A 22,108-nucleotide genomic window follows, 5' to 3' on the forward strand; every position below is an offset into this window, starting at 1 on the left:
GTCACTTACACCCTGGATTCACTCTCCCAGTCATTTTTTCTGTCTCTTCTCTGGCTGTTCCTTATAGCAGGGGTGAACTCAACCTATCCTATTCTGCCATGTTCCCAGAACCTCAATCCATGTCTCTCTTTTTTAATTGAATAATGTTTATACCCCTAATGCCCTACCTCAAGCCTCCAAACAAATAAAGTATATAACCTCTGTCTCAAAACCTTGAGGAAATAACTCTGGCCAGGACCAATGCACAGGCCTGATTATGGCTACTGGGTCTCTTAAAGTTCCCAGATGCAGTTTCATGTAGCTGTGGTGAGCAAAGAAACTGCCTCATTTGCTCCACATGTGTTTTCCTCCTCTCCCACCAACTTCAAGTTGAAAGGAGACTCACTGTTGCTCTCTCTGGCTTTATGCAGGTATGAGAGCTGCAGACCTTTCTTCTTTCTGTGTGCACCACTTCAAAGTGGGGCTTTGTAGCCTGCTCTTAGCTGCTAATGACCATGTTATATGGGACATTTCATTAAAAGTAGCAGAATTGTCAAAAAGGTAGTTTATACAAAAGTAAGAGCTTATTTGATTATGTAAGTAAAAGTCCAAGGCAATTCTAGATTTGTAGATTTAAAGTTCTGTTCAGAGATGTCCCACTTTCTCCTACTCTTATCTCTGCATTCCTCCAGGTCAACTTTGAGTCTCAATATTTTCTGGTGGTTGCCAGTATGATGTTGGGACAGGTCAAAGCTTTGGGGAATTAATACTTGAGACCATACCTGCCTCTTCTACCATCCATATTAATCCCAAAAATGTTCTAGATAGATGCTGCTTGTTTTGTATCTTTACCCCTTGGCCTTCATGTGTTCAGGAGATGAGGACATGTCGTTATCCACCTCAGGCATGGTTAAAATGCATTTTTGATGAAAATGAAGGTGACATAATGAACTGACTTTTCAAACGAAGAAGGGGCATTTCCAAGCTGTAAGGGGCAGACACAATAACTTAGGTCCACTCTGAGTCCCCATTAGGATCTCGGACAAATATATTTATTGAAAATATGTTAGATTTAAGAGATTATGGGAAACCTATCTGAAGACATTCCCTGCCACTGCATGCACAAAGCACTTTGTAAAAATTAATACCTGGAAGTTTCAATAACCTCATGGAGCCATAGTGTCCTAGGTCTAGATATACCTGACAGCACAACTTAGGACAGAGGCACTGATCTCTGACCCTTCCTCTAATTACTGTTTCTGTTCCAGCCTGGGGAGGATCTTTTTCCTAAAGATGAACATGAAAAATTCATATTTGACACAGTGGATCTCTGTGGCACTTGGGAGGTAAGTGCTTTTCTCAAAGGAGTGAGCTCAAACATAAAGCCAAGTCAGGGATAGTTTTGAATTGCTAAAGCTACCAAAATTCAATATGCCAAACATGTGCTGGCTTTTAACAATGAGGATTTACTAGCTTACAAAGTTACAATTCCAATGCCATGAATGTCCAAATAAAGACATTAACAGGATGATAACTGGACTGCTCTGTAGGATGGTAAGGTACCTGGGTGTTTCTCCCTTCTCTTCTGGAATTTGTTGCTTTTAGCTTTTTGATTCCATGGCTTTCTCACTGAGCTTCCTCAGCTTTTGTGTATTTTGATCTGTGTTCTCTGTCTTTCTTTGAATTTCATCCTCTTCTAAAGGACCCCAGTAAGAGGATTAAGACCCAACTGGGGAGCAATTCAACTGAAATAAGCTACTCAAAAGTCCTACTCAGAATAGGTTTATCCCCACAGGAATAGATTATTTTTAAGAACATGATTTCTTGGGTCCAGAAAGCCTCCAAACCATCACAGGTTCAGTCTTTTTCCAGAGATAACTCTGATTGTCACGCAATGGCCTCCAGCCTGAGTGTTCCCAAATGTATAGTCAGAAATTGAATGAATGATTCCAAAGTTCTCTTAACGCACTAGCATTGTACTTATTTTTAGTAGCAGATTCCTGGTTTCAAAGGGTGTCTTTCCTTGACAAAATAAGCTGACACTATCCCATCACTACTGGGTTCAGGAATAATCAGGAAAATGTTCTCCTGGATGATGGAGGAAGGAAATTATTAATTATTCTAGAAGCATACATTAAATTGAATTTACAGCTATGTTCATATTATCACTTTCATCATTTTGTCACATGATGGTCAGTTATCTGGAGAACAAAAAATCAAGATGAGGAGGTTGGGGCATATGATGGAGGAGGCAACTGGGGAATTTGCAATTTTGTATGCAACAAAGTCAGATCCTCATTGAGAATGAGGCATTTGAGCAGAGATATGCAATGAAGAGTATGGAAAAGGGACACCTAAGGGAGTCTTATTTGGGAGAGGGAACAGGAAATTCAAAGGCCTAAGGTGATCAAGGGCTTTGTGAGGAAACAATATCAAAATCACTCCTGGGACTGGAGGATGAAAAATGGTATGAACCCAGAGGGAAAATTGCTGACCAACTTATGGAAGGTCTTTTAGGAAAAATGAATTTTACTCAGTATTACATTGGAAGTCAGAGGGTTTTGATCTGGTTTTCATTTTAAAAGGATTGTCATACATTTGCACTAACACTGTATCCACTGGTAATATAAGGCTATTTACATTTATATAAATCATTGCAGTACTTCAGTCACAAATATCAATGGACACATGCTCATCTTTGTCTTGTGGTGCCAAAGACATGGGTAGAAAATGAACTATTTCCGTCATCAGAAAAATTTCTATTGAAGACTGCTCTACCTTAATGCTGTGGACTACAGACTAGAGAGGTAATAATAGAAACAGAAAGACCCCTGGGAACCACTTGGAATAATCAAGAACTTGAATATGGTATTATAGCATAGGGAGATTGAAAATAGGGTCCACAACTAGATTGTGGACCAATTCTGCAGGCAGAGATGACAGGATTTCTCCTGGAATGGATGGAGGAATTGAGACAATGAGGAGGACTGGTGAACTCTGAGTTCCCTGCGCTGACCAAATGGGAAGGTGGAACTGGAATTGTTGAGAAAGATAGGACAGAAGGAGGAAGAGGTAAGAAGAGAAGATCAGTAGCTCTCTTTTGGAGCTTGTTCAATATGAGATACCTAGTCAGACATCCCAATATACATATTGAGTGGCAGGTGAATCTAGGAGTTTTTAAATATCAAAGCCTCACATAGATCTAAGGTGGAGGTATCAACTTTGAAGTCTTGAGCAGTTAGATGGGACTTAAACCACAAATCTGGATGTGATCACTGGGAGTGAAAGAATATAGAAAAGTGTTAAGTTCTGAGCCTGAATCAGAGGATTCCAATATTGACATTGAGAAAGATGAAACTCTATGTGAGAAGAATCCAGGGGATCAGGAAGACTGACCAGAATAGTCAGCTCTTGGAAGCAAATGATGAAAGTGTTTTAAGGAAGAAAATATCAATTGTGTGCATTGCTACCTCTCAGTCATATAAGTAGGCACCTTGGATTGAACAATTTAGGATCTCAACAAAGATTCTATGGTGGCACATGCCCTGGAGAGTATTATGGAAATGTTCAAGAGAGAAATATTTGGAACAGTGAGGATAAGCAGCATTTTCTCTCTTTTTCTTTCTTTCTTTTTTTTTTTTTTAACATGGGCAGGCACCGGGAACTGAACCCAGGTCCTCTGGCATGGCAGGTGAGCATTCTTGCCTGCTGAGCCACCATGGCCCACCCAACATTTTCTTTCAATGTGTAATTGTTTCCCTAGATTTCCATAGAAGGAAACAGTCATCTCTTTCTATTTAATTCATCTCTTTCCACTCTTAGATTTTTACTTTTTTGTTTTTTGAGACAGAGTCTGTCACCTCCATGGTCATTTCTTGAAAGGTATTCTTATTAATGGTGGTGTTTTTCATCATGTCTTGATCTATAGTCAATCTAACTCAATCCTTCTTCACAATCCCTTCTTTCCAGGCCATGGAGAAGTGCAAGGACAGAGGATTGACCAAGTCCATTGGTGTGTCCAACTTTAACCGCAGGCAGCTGGAGTTGATCCTGAACAAGCCAGGGCTCAAGTACAAGCCTGTCTGCAACCAGGTGACTAGTCCCCTTGGTTCATTGGGCCTTTCCCTTTTCTGTTCTTCACTTCCTCACCTGCACTTCTTCCAGATGCCCATGGGTCAAACCTCATTTCCCCTTACCTTTATAGACCTGGATATTCTGGAGAGACATCAGCTGCTTAAAAGGGAAGAGAAAAAGCCCTTAATTGTATCTCAGCACAGTAAATTTAGGCAAATTGTGGGGAAACCATAGTGCTAAGTTATATGAAAGAATGTAGAGGTAGGGAAAATGATTAAGAAGGGCTGGAAGAATTAACATCTTTAGGAGGAAGGTGGGCATTTACCTGAGCTTTAAAGCATGGCCAGAGATTGGATGAATGAAAGTGATTTGGAATGAGCTGCATATACTAAGGGATCCAGTAAGCATGGAAGAGCAAGTATTAACAAGAACGAGTGAAAATAAGATCAGATAAGTGTTAAGGTTTTGTGTTGGAATTTGAAGCCTTAGTTCTTCATCCTTGTTCTTAACAGAGAAGCACACATATGGCAGATATTCATATGAATCTATTAAATAACTGTGGTTTGATGGATTACATGATCAGTTTCAAGTAGTGATAAAGCTGAAGGAAATAAACGTTAAGGAATTTTGCCTGGGTAGCCAGGTGTTCTAGTTTGCTAGCTGCCAGAATGCAATATACCAGAAACAGAATGGCTTTAAAAACGGGAATTTAATAATGCGCTAGTTTACAGTTTTAAGGCCAAGAAAATGTCCCAATTATAAGTCTATAGAAATGTCCAATCAAAGGCATCCAGGGAAAGATACCTTGGATCAAAAAGCCTGATGAAGTTCATGCTGTCTCTCTCAAGTGGAAAGGCACAGGGAGACAACACTCAGGGTTTCTCTCTCATCTGGAAAGCCACATGCTGAACATGGTCAGGGTTATTCTCTCATCTAGAAGGGCCATGGTAAACATGGCATCATCTGCCAGTTTATTCTCCTGGCTTCCTATTTCATGAAGCTCCCCAGGAGACATTTTTCTTCTTCATTTCCAAAGGTCACTGGCCTGTGAGCTCTCATGTCATTCTTCTCTGCTCCCTCTGAATCACCTTCATTCCCCCAAATGTTTCCTCTTTCATAGGACTCCAGAAACTTCTCAAGACCCACCCAAATGGGTGGAGACATGTCATCATCTAGTCCAGCATAACAAGCACTCTTGATTAAATCATATCATCCAGGGAGATGATCTGATTACAGTTTCACACATACAGTATTGAATAGGGATTGTTCTGCCTTTATGAAATGGGATTTAGATGAAAACATGGCTTTTCTAGGGGACATACATCCTTTCAAACCAGCACATTTCACCCTCTGGACCCCAAAAAAGCATGTTTTCCCATATATGAAATACATTAATTCCATCACAATATCAGAGAACCTTAAACCATTTCAGTAACAATGCAAATGAAATGCAAAATTAGGAACAGTACAAACTCCTATCAAAGTTAGTTATGGGCATGGTCTTTCTAAGGCAAAATTATCCTCTGACTTTGGACCTTTGAAAACTCATAACAAGTTATTTGCTGCCAACATACAGAGGAGGAACAGTCATGGGATACATATACACATTTCCATATGGAGGAAAGAACACAGGAGTCACCGGATCCATACAGTTTCAAAAATCCACAGGGCAAAGTCCATTAGATTTCAAAGTCTGAGAGTCATTTATCTTTGGTGCTTCTGAAAGCAGCAGTCCCACCTTTTCTAAGGGCCTATGCAGAGGCCTGCCTCTCTCCAAATGCAAGCTTGGGGGACATTGGGGAAACCACCTTTTTCTTGGCTCCACCCTCTCAAAGCATTGGGGTCACACCCAGACTCTCTGCCATCTCCAGGTCACACACTCAACCCCACCATGTGGTGGCAGCCAGGCTCTCCCCAAACCCCAGGAATATGCTTCACCTTCTCCGAGGCCTGAAGCGGCATGACTCTTCCACGGCAACCAGGTGGAAGGCCCATCCTCTGCCTTTGTGGCAAACTCACCCTCTCCACAGGCTTGGGTAGGTCCACTCTCCTGGCCTGAGGCTTCTTGACGTCAGACCTCAGCCTCCATGGTTTTACCTCTGAAGTTGTTTTTTCTCCAATGTGTCCCTTCTCTGAGCCACCCAGTCTAGACTGGCAGTGGCTCTGTTTACACAGGTCCTGAAGCACTCTCAACAGCTTTCTATGCAGTAGCATTGGATCATGCCCATCAGACATAAGGAGTTTCCACAAGTCCTTCCTGGATAACTCCAATCCCAATCCTTACTTTCTCTGAAATGGCTGGGTGGTTTCACATTTAGTTAAATCCTCATGTGAGGCACTATTCTCTGGGGTCTCCCTTCCTGGAAGCCCAGAATTTTCCAGGACATCAATTTCTGGTTTCTTTGTACTCAAGAGTTCAGTGTTCAGTTTATCTTTCTCTTGTCGCATTTCACTATAAGCTGTGAGGAGAAACCAGGCTGTACTGTGGACATTTAATTTGGAGATCTCTTCTGCTAAATATCCAAGTTCCTGGCTTTTAAAATCTGCCTTCCAGCCAAAGCCACTAGTCAATTTTGCCAGATTATCTGCCATTTTAAAATAAGGATCACCTTCCCTCCACTCTGTGATGACACACATCTCACTTCTGTCTAGAGCCTGGTCAGAGGTATCTTTAGAGTCCACATTTCTACCAAGATTCTCTTCAAGGCACTCTAGGCCTTCTCTATCAAGCTTCTCATAACTCCTCCAGATTTTTCCCCTTATCCATTTAAAAAGCTGTTCCACCATGTTTGGTATTTGCAAACTGCAACAGCAGCACCCCACTCTCCAGTACCAAAATCTGTTCTAGTTTGCTAGCTGCCAGAATGCAATATACCAGAAACAGAATGGCTTTCAAAAAGGGGAGTTTAATAAGTTGCTAGTTAACAGTTCTAAGGCCAAGAAAATGTCCCAATTACAAATCTATAGAAATGTCCAATCAAAGGCATCCAGGGAAAGATACCTTGGTTCAAGAAGGCCAATGAAGTTCATGGTTTCTCTCTCAAGTGGAAGGGCACATGGCAAACACAGTCAGAGTTTCTCTCTCATCTGTAAAGGCACATGATGAACGCAGTCAGGGTTCCTCTCTCATCTGGAAGGGCACATGGTGTACACGGCATCATCTGCCGTCTTCTCCTGGCTTCCTGTTTCATGAAGCTCCGGGAAGGCATTTACCTTCTTCATCTCCAAAGGTTGCTGGCTTGTGGGCTCTCGTGGCTAGGTCATTCTTCTCTGCTCTTTCTGAATTGTCTTCATTCCCCAAAATGTTTCCTATTTTACAGGACTTCAGAAACTTCTCAAGATCCAACCAAATGGGTGGAGACATGTCATCATCTAGTCCAGTTTAACAACCACTCTTGATTAAATCACACCACCCAGGGAGATGATCTGATTACAGTTTCAAATATACAATATTGAATAGAGATTATTCTGCCTTTATGAACTGGGATTTATATTAAAACATGTTTTTTCTAGAGATCATACATCCTTTCAAAAGGCATACCAGGACAGACTTTATGACTAAATCTTGGTCTGGTTCTCCTCTCTGCTTTCTATAATTAAATTAGTTGTTCAAAATACCTGTTCTCAGGTTGGTTTTTGTTCTAACTTACCTGTTAAGAACTTGGAACACAGAAATGTGGAGGCTCCTACACTGGATGATATCATTTCAAAATTGAAGAATATGTTTTCAATATAGAGTGATATACAACCATGGATTCAAATACAAACAATAAAATTTATTTTGGGTCTGTTGGTAATTTCATCCTTAATTTTTTCAAAACTTTAGAACAAGGTAAAATTTAAAATATGATTCAGCTAACATGCTAGCATGCATGTTTCCCCTTCTGTCATGTTTACTCTACCCTTTCGAATTAAGTTGTAGACTTGACATGACACACCAACATACTTCATATTCCATTTCATGAGTGTGAAGATATTCTTCTACACACTCACAGTCCTACATTTATTTCTAACCTAATTCATAATGATTCCTTAAAATTATTTGCTATCCAGTTTATATTCATTTCCCCCCATTTTTAAAATAATAAATCCTTCACTAGTACTTTTTTATCTAGAGCCATTATAGCTCATGTATTACTTTTCTACATTTCTTTAACTGTTTCGATCTCTAAAAATGACTCAACCATTTTTATCCCATGATAAACTGGCAGATTTTGTCTAATACTCTTTATCAGATTGTAGGCTTCTGGTGTTAGTTAACTTGATCCTCTATTTCAAGTTTTAATAAACTAAAAGTTACATCTGAATATTTTATTAGATTCAGGTTAAATATTTCTGGCAAGCAAATTTCACCAGGATGATGAGTCTTTCAAATTGCAGTCCATTATGAAGTACGCAATTACAGGTTGTCTATTATTGAGGCTAGATTCCATGTCTTGGTTAATCTACTAGAAGCCACATCTACTCTATACCATTTGTTTTTCCCTTTATAATTACCAAGAAATATGACAGGTGTTTTTTAGGCATTAGGGTCAACTCTAGGCTCCCTGCAATGCTTTAAAGATATCCTTAAATAATTGATATCCAGCTAAGATTCTTGCCTAAACTATAATTTCATGAAGGTTGGCAGCTACTCATTTTCTACTTTTATCATTCTTTTTACACTCTTTGATGATATTTTTCTACATTAAAATTTTTTTCATCTACTGGGAATAAACTATAATTGTAATTATTAGACAAGATAATGTTTGTTTTTTCCTTTAGTTATCAATATACTCAGGGTTTCTTATTATATTCACTCTGAACAATTATTTTTCACACTCTGTGCCTCTTTCTTTTTCTCTCTCCTCACTGTGGAATCATTGATTGAATGTGATAAGGAATGTAATAGTCAATATTCCATTTCATAATCACGTCCACCCAAATGTGGACAATGGGTTTGTCCCAAAAGGGTTTCATTGTCTTTTTTACAAATCCTTATAGTCCTTAGACTGATTTTTTCCTTGTTGCCACAGTTTGATGTCCAAAACTCAAACAGTTCCTTCCAATCTCATATCCAGAATTAGTCATTTTTCCTTGTAGAAGCCAAAAGCATTTAGAACAAATATTGGGAAATGGAGGTGCTTATTCTCTGGAACATCATGGCTTTGACCTTTCTAGTGAGCAGAGATAGAAAATTTACCTTAGATCAATAAGTTTATGCTGATATTTTCAGTTCCCATTTTACTGGGCCGCTTCTTTAACTTTCAAGCTTTCTCTTACAATTTAAGTTCAAGTTTTTTTTTTTTTCATATAATCTGATACATTTCTGTCTTGGCTTTCCACAGGTAGAATGTCACCCTTACTTCAACCAGAGAAAACTGTTGAACTTCTGCAAATCAAAAGATATTGTGCTTGTGGCCTACAGTGCTCTGGGAACTCAACGAGATAAAAGATGGTAATGACAACAATAGGGAGTTTAACTAAAACCCCGTTGAGATTTTTTGATTGAAAAAAACATTTCAATCACATCAAACTATGCTTCCCACAGTTAACTCCCAACTGTTAGTTTAAATGGTGTATAGGGCCTATAGAAATACTCCTCCCTTACTCCAGAGCATGGCTTTGCATTGCATCTATCTGGTCATACTAGTTAATAATAATACCTGCATTAAAATATAGACATCATCCAAAAGGTGAGACCAAAGGCATAATCTCAACTAATGATATTAAATATTAAAAGTTCAAGTAACAACTTCTATAAGCTTCAGTTACTTTATGTGAAAATGCAGAGTTATATTATATAATTCCCAGGTATATGAGTATAGAGTGAAATTACCATCTCTATGCATTTTGCAGTCTTCTGTTAAAATATTATATATTGCACTTGATTCTTAATGATGCAAATGAACAGCTTTCATTTTGAGCCTGGAAGATTTTCAATGATATGTTAGATATGTTAAAATGAAAATTACCCAAATCTTCCCTTTCTTTCTTCCCATAAAATTTCTTGTCCTATTTTGAGAGCTCTATCAAGAGAAGAAATAAAGCCACAGGAAGTAGAAAAGTAAATTTAAGGGTCTGGAACCATTCCTCACCATCTCAAGCATACTTACAAATGACCAGGAGGACTTGACACAGTACTGATGGTTGGAACCCACATGGAGGGGTGGGAGGGGTCTGACTTGATAGATCTGGAGTGAAGCTCTAGAATTTGTATTTCTAATACATTCCTGGTGGTATAGGCTGCTGGCCTAGAGACCACATTTTGAGACACTCCAGTCTCGGATAGATCACCTTGCCTGGGAGGAGCCCCCTAGTAAATTGAATACCATATGGCAGATGTTCAGCCTTGCTGCCTTCCTTCCAGGGTGGACCAGAACTCACCTGTCCTATTGGATGATCCAGTTCTTTGTGATTTGGCAAAAAAGCACAAGCGCACCCCAGCCCTCATTGCTCTTCGCTACCAGATACAGCGTGGGGTTGTGGTCCTGGCCAAGAGTTTCAATGAGAAGCGGATCAAAGAAAACATGCAGGTGATGAGAAGAGCTGTGGCCCAGGTGGCCTCAATATTATCCCCACATATGTTCTGATTTGTAAGCATCGCAACACATCCTTGGGCCACTTGATTTCCCTTGATGTTTTTTATGCAGGTGTATCCCATGTGCACTCCCATTAATTTTCTCCTTCTTCTGCAACATCAGCAGAATGATAGTAGATGGAGTAAAGATTGAGCAGGTGTCAGAAACTGTGTTACAGTCCTATCTGTTTAACGAGTTTGTAACCTTGCTGAAGTGACATCTTATTTGCTTCATTTCTGAAATAAGGCAGCTGTATTAAGTGATCTTCAGTCTCCAAATCTCTAAGATACTTTTTTCCCAGGACCTCATTGACATCCAGAAAGGACACCTGAAAAGGAGAACAGATAATCCCTAATTATATTTGGTCCTTGAACAATCTCCTTCTCCATGAGTTTTTGCAGGAAGTGGTCCCATTCCTGTAGTAAAGCTAAACATTCTTCTCTTCTCTGATATTTGACACTTTTAATGACTTGCTTTGAAATTACTTTAAAAATGTAAATAGTATTAAAATGAAGAGAGTGGAAAATAATTCTCCTCTGCTTGTTCTTCAGTCTCCCAGTAAAACATCTTTCTCTCCATATCAGTATCTGTTGGTCTTTCCTGTATCACTTCCTGAAACATACCCTGAGTATATATGCTCTTTAGAACTAAATGAAGCTTATACAAAATGGTATACAATTTTTTTTTTACACAATCTCCATGCTCTTTATTTTTCCACTGTTTCCATTGTTATTTGAACTTGGGAATAATTGATAATGTCTTACTTATCCTTAGTCTCTCTTTTTTTAACTTTTTTATTAATAAAAAAATTAACAAACAAAACATTTAGATATCATTCCATTCTACATATACAAGTACTAATTCTTAATATCATCACATAGATGCATATTCATCATTTCTTAGTGCATTTGCATTGATTTAGAAAAAGAAATAAAATGAACACAGAAAAAGAAATAAAATAATAATAGAGAAAAAAAAACTATATGTACCATACCCCTTACCCCGCGCTTTCATTTACCAGTATTTCAAACTGAATTTATTTTAACATTTGTTGCCCCTATTATTTATTTTTATTCCATAATTCTACTCTTCTGTTGATATAGTAGCTAAAAGGAGCATCAGACACAAGGTTTTCACATTCACAGAGTCTCACTGTGAAAGCTATATCATTGTTCAATCATTATCAAGAAACATGGCTACTGGAACACAGCACTACATTTTCAGGCAATTCCCTCCAGCCTCTCCACTTCATCTGGAACAACAAGGCGATATCTACTTAATGCATAAGAATAACCTCCAGGATAACATCTCAACTCTGTTTGGAATCTCTCAGTCATTGACTCTTTGTCTCATTTTACTCTTCCCCCTTTTGGTGGAGAAGGTTCTCTCAATTCTTTGATGTTAATTCTCAGCTCGTTCTAGGGTTTTTTTCAGTCCCTTGATGCTGAGTCTCAGCTCATTCCAGGATCTCTGCCCCACGTTGCCACGATAGTCCACACCCCTGGAAGTAATGTCCTACGCAGCGAGGGGGAGGGTGGTGAGACTGCCTGTCATGTTCGCTGGAGAGAGAAGCCAGATCTGAGCAACAAAAGAAGCTCTCTTGGGGGTGACTCTTAGGCCTAAATTTTAAGTAGACTTGACCTATCCTTTGTGGGGTTAAGTTTCATGTGAACAAACCCCAAGACTGGGGGCTCAGCCTATAGCTTGGTTGTCCACACTGCTTATGAGAATGTCAAGAACTGAACTTGGGGAAGTTGAATTTCTCCCCATTCTCACCATTCCCTGAAGGGGGCTTGCAAATACTTTTCCAGTCACTGATCAAATCTTTCTGGATTCATCGGGGGATCACTCTGGACAAACCAACAAAATCTCACATGCTACCTGAGATTCCAAGTACTTATGACATTCAATCAAACTATCTACATGAGTTATATTAGGAAATGCTCTAGTCAAAATCTGAATTTTGTAACAAATAAACATTTTTTGCTTTAGTCTCACACATAAGGTGACATTTTAAAATATTATCATCTATTATCAGCACCCTGCAGTAATGACATTCCTTTGTTCTTCCTCATGCCAAAACATTTTTAAAATTTGTACATTGTACATTTCACTATTATTATACACTCTAGGTATTCCTAGGTAATACCATCTCAATCTTTAACATCTATCATTCTTTCTGATTTCATTTATGTCCCCAACCCTCCTCCCTCTAACATTCTCACATGTAGCTTCATTCAGTGTTTTAACATAATTACATTACAGTTAGGTAGTATTGTGCTGTCCATTTCTGAGTTTTTGTATCCAGTCCTGTTGCACAATCTGTATCCCTTCAGCTCCAATTACCCACTATCTTACCCTATTTCTATCTCCTGATGGTCTCTGTTACCAATGACATATTCCAAGATTATTCTCTAATGTCAGTTCACATCAGTGGGACCATACAGTATTTGTCCTTTAGTTTTTGGCTAGTCTCACTCAGCATAATGTTCTCTAGGTCCATCCATGTTGTTACATACTTCATAATTTTATTCTATCTTAGAGCTGCATAATATTGCATCGTATGTATATACCACAGTTTGTTTAGCCACTCGTCTGTTGATGGACATTTTGCCTGTTTCTATCTCCTTGCAATTGTAAATAATGCTGCTATAAACATTGGTGTGCAAATGTCTGTTTGTGTTTTTGCCTTTAAGTCATCTGAGTAGATACCTAGCAATGGTATTGCTGGGTCATATGGAAATTCTATATTCAGCTTTTTGAGGAATTGCCAGACTGCCTTCCACAGTGGTTGCATCATTTGATGTTCCCACCAACAGTGAATAAGTGTGCCTCTTTCTCCACATCCTCTCCAGCACTTGCCATTTTCTGTTTTGTTGATAATGGCCATTCTGGTGGGTGTGAGATGATATCTCATTGTGGTTTTGATTTGCATTTCTCTAATGGCAGGGACATTGAGCATCTCTTCATGTGCCTTTTGGCCTATGTATTTCCTCTCCTGAGAAGTGTCTGTTCAAGTCTTTTTCCCATTTTGTAATTGGATTGACTGTCTTTTTGTTGTTGAGTTGAACCATCTCTTTATAAATTCTGGATACTAGAACTTTATCTGATATGTCATTTCCAAATATCGTCTCCCTTTGTGTAGGCTGTCTTTTTACTTTCTTGATGAAGTTCTTTGATGCACAAAAGTGTTTAATTTTGAGGAGCTCCCATTTATTTATTTATTTCTTCAGTGCTCTTGCTTTAGGTGTAAGGTCTATAAAACCACCTCCAATTACAAGATTTATAAGATATCTCCCTACATTTTCCTCTAACTGTTTTATGATCTTAGACCTAATGTTTAGATCTTTGATCCATTTTGAGTTAACTTTTGTATAGGGTGTGAGAAACGGGTCCCCTTTCATTCTTTTGCATATGGATATCCAGTTCTCTAGGCACCATTTATTGAAGAGACTGTTCTGTCCCAGGTGAGTTGGCTTGACTGCCTTATCAAAGATCAAATGTCCATAGATGAGAGGGTCTATATCTGAGCACTCTATTTGATTCCATTGGTCAATATATCTGTCTTTATGCTAGTACCATGCTGTTTTGATCACTGTGGTTTCATAATGTGCCTTAAAGTCAGGCAGCGTGAGACCTCCAGCTTTGTTTTTTTTCCTCAAGATACTTTTAGCAATTCGGGGCACCCTGCCCTTCCAGATAAATTTGCTTATTGTTTTTTCTATTTCTGAAAAATAAGTTGTTGGGATTTTGATTGGTATTGCATTGTATCTGTAAATCAATTGACATCTTAACTATATTTAGTCTTCCAATCCATGAACACAGTATGCCCTTCCATCCATTTAGGTCTTCTGTGATTTCTTTTAACAGTTTTTTGTAGTTTTCTTTGTATAGGTTTTTTGTCTCTTTAGTTAAATTTATTCCTAGGTATTTTATTCTTTTAGTTCCAATTGTAAATGGAATTCGTTTCTTGATTTCCCCTTCAGCTTGTTCATTGCTAGTGTATAGAAACACTACAGATTTTTGAATGTTAATCTTGTAACCTGCCACTTTGCTGTACTCATTTATTAGTTCTAGCAGTTTTGCTGTGGATTTTTCAGGGTTTTCAATGTATAGTATCATATCATCTGCAAACAGTGATAGTTTTACTTCTTCCTTTCCAATTTTGATGCCTTGTATTTCTTTTTCTTGCCTAATTGCTCTAGCTAGAACTTCCAACACAATGTTGAATAACAGTGGTGATAGTGGACATCCTTTCTTGTTCCTGGATCTTAGGGGAAAAGCTTTCCGTTTTTCCCCATTGAGGATGATATTAGCTGTGGGTTTTTCATATATTCCCTCTATCATTTTAACGAAGTTCCCTTGTATTCCTATCCTTTGAAGTGTTTTCCACAGGAAAGGATGTTGAATCTTGTCAAATGCCTTCTCTGCATCAATTGAGATGTTCACGTGATTTTTCTGCTTTGATTTGTTGATATGGTGTGTTACATTAATTGATTTTCTTACGTTGAACCATCCTTGTATACCTGGGATGAATCCTACTTGGTCATGATGTATAATTCTTTTAATGTGTTGCTGGATTCGATTTGCTAGAATTTTGTTAAGGATTTTTGCATCTATGTTCATTAGAGAGATTGGCCTGTAGTTTTCTTTTTTTGTAATGTCTTTGCCTGGTTTTGGTATGAGGGTGTTGTTGGCTTCATAGAATGAATTAGGTAGCTTTCCACCCACTTCAACTCTTTTGAAGAGTTTGAGCAGGGTTAATACTAATTCTTTCTGGATAGTTTGGTAGAATTCATATGTGAAGCCGTCTGGTCCTGGACTTTTCTTTTTGGGGAGCTTCTTAAGGACTGATTCTATTTCTTTACTTGTGATTGGTTTGTTGAGGTCATCTATCTCTTCTTGAGTCACAGTTGGTTGTTCATGCCTTTCTAGGAAGTTGTCCATTTCATCTACATTGTTGTATTTATTAATGTAAAGTTGTTCACAGTACCCTGTTATTAACTCCTTTATTTCTGTGATGTCAGTGATTACGTCTCCTCTTCCATTTCTGATCCTATCTATTTGCATCCTCTCTCTTCTTCATTTTGTCTATCTTGCTAAGGGCCCATCAATCTTATTGATGTTCTCATAGAACCAACTTCTGGTCTTATTGATTCTCTCTATTGTTTTCATGTTCTCTATTTCATTTATTTCTGCTCTAATCTTTGTTATTTCTTTCCTTTTGCTTGCTTTGGGGTTAGTTTGCTTTTCTTTCTCCAGTTCTTCCAAGTGGACAGTTAATTCCCAAATTTTTGCCCTTTCTTCTGTTTTGATATAGGCATTTAGGGCAATAAATTTCTCTCTTAGCACTGCCTTTGCTGGGTCCCATAAGTTTTTATATGTTGTGTTTTCATTTTCATTCACCTCAAGATATTTACTGATTTCTCTAGTAATTTCTTCCTTGACCCATTGGTTGTTTAAGAGTGTGTTGTTGAGCCTCCACGTATTTGTGGATTTTCTGGCACTCTGCCTATTATTGATTTCCAACTTCATTCCTTTATGTTCTGAGAAAGTGTTGTGTATGATTTCAATCTTTTTAAATTTGTTGAGACTTGCTTTGTGACCCAGCATATGGTCTATCTTTGAGAATGATCCAGGAGCACTTGAAAAAAAGGTGCATCCTGCTGTTGTAGGGTGTAATGTCATATAAATGTCAGTTAACTCTAGCTCATTTATTGTAATCTTCAAATTCTCTGTTTCTTTATTGCTCCTCTGTCTAGATGTTCTGTCCATTGATGAGAGTGGGGAATTGAAGTCTCCAACTATTATGGTAGATGTGTCTATTTCCATTTTCAGTATTTGTAGTGTATCCTCATGTATTTTGGGGCATTCTGGTTCGGTGCATAAATATTTATGATTGTTATGTCTTCTTGTTGAATTGTTCCTTTTATTAGTAGATAGTATCCTTCTTTGTCTCTTTTAACTGTTTTACATTTGAAGTCTAATTTGTTGGATATTAGCATAGCTATTCCTGCTCTTTTCTGGTTGTTATTTGCATGAAATATCTTTTCCCAACCTTTCCCTTTCACCCTATATTTATCTTTGGGTCTAAGATGTGTTTCCTGTAGACAGCGTATAGAAGGATCCTGTTTTTAATCCATTCTGCCAGTCTATGTCTTTTAATTGGGGAATTCAGTGCATTAACATTTAGTGTTATTACTGTTTGGGTAATACTTTCATCTACCATTTTGCCTTTTGTATTATATATATCATATCTGATTTTCCTTCTTTCTGCACTCATCTCCACATCTCTCTCTTCTGTCTTTTTGTATCTGACTCTAGTGCTCCCTTTAGTATTTCTTGCAGAGCTAGTCTCTTGGTCACAAATTCTCCCAGTGACTTTTTGTCTGAAAATGTTTTAATTTCTCCCTCATTTTGGAAGGACAATTTTGCTGAATATAGAAGTCTTGATTGGCAGTTTTTCTCTTTTAGTAATTTAAATATATCATTCCACTGTCTTCTTGCCTCCATGGTTTCTGCTGAGAAATCTGCACATAGTCTTATTGGGTTTCCCTTGTATGTGATGGATTGTTTTTCTCTTGCTGCTTTCAAGATCCTCTCTTTCATTTTGACCTCTGGAGAAAGCCTATTTGGGTCTCATCTCTTTGGGGTGTGCTGCACTTCTTGGATCTGTAATTTTATGTCTTTCATAAGAGTTGGGAAATTTTCAGTGATAATTTCTTCCATTAGTTTTTCTCCTCCTTTTCCCTTCTCTTCTCCTTCTGGAACACCCCCAACATGTATATTTGTGCGCTTCATATTATCATTCAATTCCCTGAGCCCCTGCCCAAATTTTTCCATTCTTTTCCCTATAGTTTCTGTTTCTTTTTGGATTTCAGATGTTCCATCCTCCAGTTCACTAATTCTAACCTCTGTCTCTGGAAATCTACCATTGTAGGTTTCCATTGTTTTTTTTCATCTCTTCTACTGTATCTTTCATTCCCATAAGTTCTGTGATTTGTTTTTTCAGACTTTCCATTTCTTCTTTTTGTTCATCCCTTGCCTTCTTCATGTCCTCCCTCAATTTATTGATTTGGTTTTTGAAGAGGTTTTCCATTTCTGTTCGTATATTCAGAATTAGTTGTCTCAGCTCCTGTATCTCATTTGAACTATTGGTTTGTTCCTTTGACTGGGTCATATCTTCAATTTTCCTGGTGTGATTTGTTATTTTTTGCTGGCATCTGTACATTTCATCAGATTTCCCTGAGTGTGAGACCCAGCAGGTTAAAAGACTTTCCTGTGACATATCTGGGCTCTTTTTTTTTTTATCCTGCCCAGTATGTGGTGCTAGTCTGTCTGCGTGTCCCACCAGCAAAAGATGTTGTGGCTCCTTTATTAGTGCCACTATTGGTGTTTGGTGGACCCAGTCCCTGCCACTGTCAGAGACTCCCTCCTCTCCCTCCAGGGAGCCGCCTGTGGGGGAGGGGTGCCAGCCACCTGCCACCGTGGCTTGGAGAATTTTCTGATCCGAGACTCACCGCTGGAGTGGGAAGCCGCCTGTGGGTGAGGGGCGCTGGTCGCCGGCCGCCGCGTCTTGGGGAACTCGCTAATCCGAGACTGTAGCTGGTCCGGGAAGCCGCCCTTGATAGAGGGGTGCTGGCCACCGGCCACCACGGCTTGGGGAACTGGCCTCTCCAAACTCTAAGCTGGTCCAGGAAGGAGGGAGGGAGGGGTGCCGGCCGCCAGCCGCCATGGCCCGGGGAAGCATGCGCCGCTTGAGGAGCTCACTGCAGCGGAGTCTCGCAGTCGGTCCAGCCAGTCCAGATTGGGGTATGCTATGTGTCCGATCCCTGCAGTGGCCCCGGGAGCTGTTCTGCACTGTTTCTGGTCACCTAGTAGTTGCTCTGGAGGAGGAACTAAGACGTGCGTACCTTACTAACCCGCCATCTTTGTTGTATCCTATTCTTTTTTTTTTTTTTTTTTTTTTTTAGAGGAAGGAAGGGAAGGAAAGACAGAGAGAAGGAAGGAAGGGAGGAAGAAAGGGAAACATCTTTAAACATTTTCTTGTTTTATTGTATTTTGTTTGTTTGTTTGTTTTTTACATGGGCTGGGGCCGGGAATCGAACCGAGGTCCTCCGGCATGGCAGGCAAGCACTTTGCCCGCTGAGCCACCGCGGCCCGCCCCCTATTCTTTTTTAAAGGCCATCTTTTTTTTTTATTAATTAAAAAAAGAATTAACAAAACAATTAGAAATCATTTCAATCTACATGTACAATCAGTAATTCTTAATAACATCACATAGTTGCATATTCATCATTTCTTAGTACATTTGCATCGATTTAGAAAAAGAAATAAAAAGACAACAGAATAAGAATTAAAACAATAATAGAAAGAAAAAAAAAACAAAAAAAACAAAAACAAAAAACCTATACCTCACATGCAGCTTCATTCAGTGTTTTAACATAATTGCATTACAATTGGGTAGTATTGGCTGTCCATTTCTGAGTTTTTATATCCAGTCCCGTTGTACAGTCTGTATCCCTTCATCTCCAATTATCCCTTCTCTTTTTTTTTTTTTTTAATTAACGGAAAAAAAGAAATTAACCCAACATTTAGAGATCATACCATTCTACACATGCAATCATTAATTCTTAACATCATCACATAGCTGCATGATCATCATTTCTTAGTACATTTGCATTGGTTTAGAAGAACTAGCAACATAACCGAAAAAGATATAGAATGTTAATATAGAGAAAAAAATAAAAGTAATAATAGTAAAATCAAAACAAAACAACACAAAACAAAACAAAAACCTATAGCTCAGATGCAGCTTCATTCAGTGTTTTAACATGATTACTTTACAATTAGGTATTATTGTGCTGTCCATTTTTGAGTTTTTGTTAAAGGCCATCTTTTGATAATAACTTTATTTGGACATTTTCCCAGCCTTAGAATTGTAAATTTGCAACTTAATAAATTCCCCATTTAAAAGCCATTCCATGGTGCATGGATGGTTCAGCAGTAGTATGCTTACCTTCCATGTGGGAGACCTGGGTTGATTTCCAGACCATGCACCATGAAAACAAAAAAAAGAAAAGAAAAGAGGAAAGAAAGAATGGCCCAAATATAAAAGCCATTCTATTTCTGGTATATTGCATTCTGGCAGCATTAACAAACCAATACAGGATGTATCCAGATACTACATTAAGTTATTTAGAGTTACCAGCCATCATTCCCATTCTGGGCTACATGTGTTTAGGTTGTTTAAATGAGCCATCTGGACAGGTTGAGTTAGATTATACACCACAGAAAACTTAGATTTTGGACAAAATAAACTTCCCTTCCTTTGACCTCATTCAGTAAGTGAAGTTTTAAAATATGAACAATGTCATCCTCACCCTTGTATTCTGATTTACCTTAGTCCTGACCCAATTGGCTCTGTTCTTGTATCTAATTTAAATTTATCTGATCTCTCTTTAAATTTTTCCAAGTTTTTTTTTTTTTTAGGCAGTTGTATGTAGCAATGCTGACTTTAAGAGCTGCATAACTCTAACTCTAAATCTTAGTTGTCACACAGGTAGCCAAAGTTTCAGGGAGATACCAGGCCATACATAATTAGCACAATATCTCAAAATCTAGAAATAACTTTTACACTCTGGACTACATATGACTGCCATAAGAACTTAAAATCTAGGCCCAATTTTCCTTTAAATATTTTCTAAGAAAGACCATACAATATTTGTTCTTTTCATATCCTTTTTAATTATGATGATTACTATAGTTTATCCAGATTGAAATTATATGTTCTAAACCTAATAAATGTTTTTCTACTTCCCTAATAGGTTTATGAATTTCAATTGCCAGAAGAGGACATGAAGGTCTTAGATGGGATCAATCGAAATCTTCGCTATATCCATGCTGAATTGTAAGTGACAAAATTATGGCTTCTTTTTTGTCTGATGATAAGTAAGAGTCCTCTACATTTTGTCTCAATACCTAGAAGGCAGAGGTCAATATGAGAGAAGGATAGGAATTTTCCTAAAACATTCTTACTGAATTTACTCCAGAGCTCTGTTTAGTAACTCAGCAGAGGGGTAGGCAGGGCCAGGGTCAGCTTGGATGTCCACATGCACTCTGCACTCTTCTCTCCATGTAACTTTTCAGAGCAACCAAATATCATTGCAGAATCTCCAACTTCTCTACCAGACTCTCATTTCTACAGCAATACAGTAGAAATACACAATGGAAATTTCAAATGTAGCTCAATTAAATTTTCTAAATCTGTATTAATGATCTGCTCCTTCCAAACCTGCACTCTGTGCCTTACCATGATAACAGAAATTATGAAAGCTATTGGGAATTTCATTCATAATAAAAATCATGTGGTAATGTATGCTAAGGGTAACAATGATATTTCAGTACTCAAAAATAGGTCTATATTGTCCTACCATTGCTAATTATTGTGATGCAAAAAAAAATGAAGAATATAATTGGAAACTATTGGAGAAATCAGGAGAATGATAAGAAACAAAAAACTCTCACCACCAACAATTTATTTTAGCCATAATAATTTTTCTATCACTTTGTATTATGTACTGTTATTATTATACAGAGATCATGCTATGGTATCATAATCTCCATGATTATGAGGTGATATCTTTTACATTTCACTCTGTCCAGTTGTGAATTTTATTTAGTATATCGCATGTCATAGTCAGTTAGTAAATAATTAATGAATTATTTAAATGAAAATTATTGTCACCAATGTGAAGCATCTTAAAAACGTATTAGTCCTGAATGTGTACCTAGAGTTTTTACTTGTAAAAGAAGAATCGGTTTCTGCCTTCAGTGAGAAATCAAAATTTTAAAACCAGAAATTACTTTGTTTTATTTACACATGGAGCTATGAGGGGAGAATATATTTGATTACCTGCAGAACTCCAACAATGTGTATTAAATCCCATGCATGTGAATATAATTTGAATAAATAATTAATTTTAATATAAACTTTACTCTATTGTCATGTTAATGGCAGTAAAGAGGTAGGCTTTATCAATAGCCAGTAAATAAAATTTAAAATTTTCACCATAATGTCAGCTCTCTAGAAAATGTTTGTGTCACCCTAGAAATGCAGTCATGGCTTCCCCATTATCCACTGTTCTTTCTCATTTTAGTGCGATTGGCCACCCTGAGTATCCATTTATGGAAGAATATTGAAAGGGAGAACTTCACCACACCTTCTACCAGGAGCTCCTGTGTGCGCAGAGTGATACTGGAGTATCTCAGATGCTGGTGATTGGAGACATCACCTCTGGTGTAATCTGTGCTGCTTAGCAGCTCACACTTGCCTAGATTCAAATCTATAAGAAAGGCATTAAATTGCAGCTTTGCAAAACAATTAAGATTTAATTTTACACAAAGATTTTTATATACTCCAGACTCTATCTCTGTTGACTTCTGTTTTGTTTCCGTCTGTTCATTACAGCCACAACTAGATTTGCCTAGAGATT

At 38.0% G+C, this 22,108-nt stretch overlaps 2 protein-coding genes across 5 annotated transcripts in view; both read left to right on the plus strand.

Annotated features, from left to right (window-relative positions):
* Positions 1–22,000, plus strand: part of LOC143691271 (aldo-keto reductase family 1 member C23-like protein) — a 40,948-nt gene extending 18,948 nt beyond the window's left edge. For both annotated transcript variants that reach the window (XM_077169525.1, XM_077169526.1), the window contains 6 exons: positions 1,248–1,325; positions 3,949–4,071; positions 9,381–9,490; positions 10,403–10,568; positions 20,441–20,523; positions 21,773–22,000. In XM_077169525.1, coding sequence (XP_077025640.1) covers positions 1,248–1,325; positions 3,949–4,071; positions 9,381–9,490; positions 10,403–10,568; positions 20,441–20,523; positions 21,773–21,815 — 603 coding nt within the window. In that variant the 3' untranslated portion in view covers positions 21,816–22,000. The remainder of the gene's footprint in view (positions 1–1,247; positions 1,326–3,948; positions 4,072–9,380; positions 9,491–10,402; positions 10,569–20,440; positions 20,524–21,772) is intronic.
* LOC143691274 (aldo-keto reductase family 1 member C23-like protein) overlaps positions 1–22,108 on the plus strand; it is a 460,654-nt gene that overhangs the window by 156,270 nt on the left and 282,276 nt on the right. The window lies entirely within an intron of this gene.

The sequence above is a fragment of the Tamandua tetradactyla genome, chromosome 7 (assembly GCF_023851605.1).
Source record: "Tamandua tetradactyla isolate mTamTet1 chromosome 7, mTamTet1.pri, whole genome shotgun sequence".
Lineage (NCBI taxonomy): Eukaryota > Metazoa > Chordata > Mammalia > Pilosa > Myrmecophagidae > Tamandua > Tamandua tetradactyla.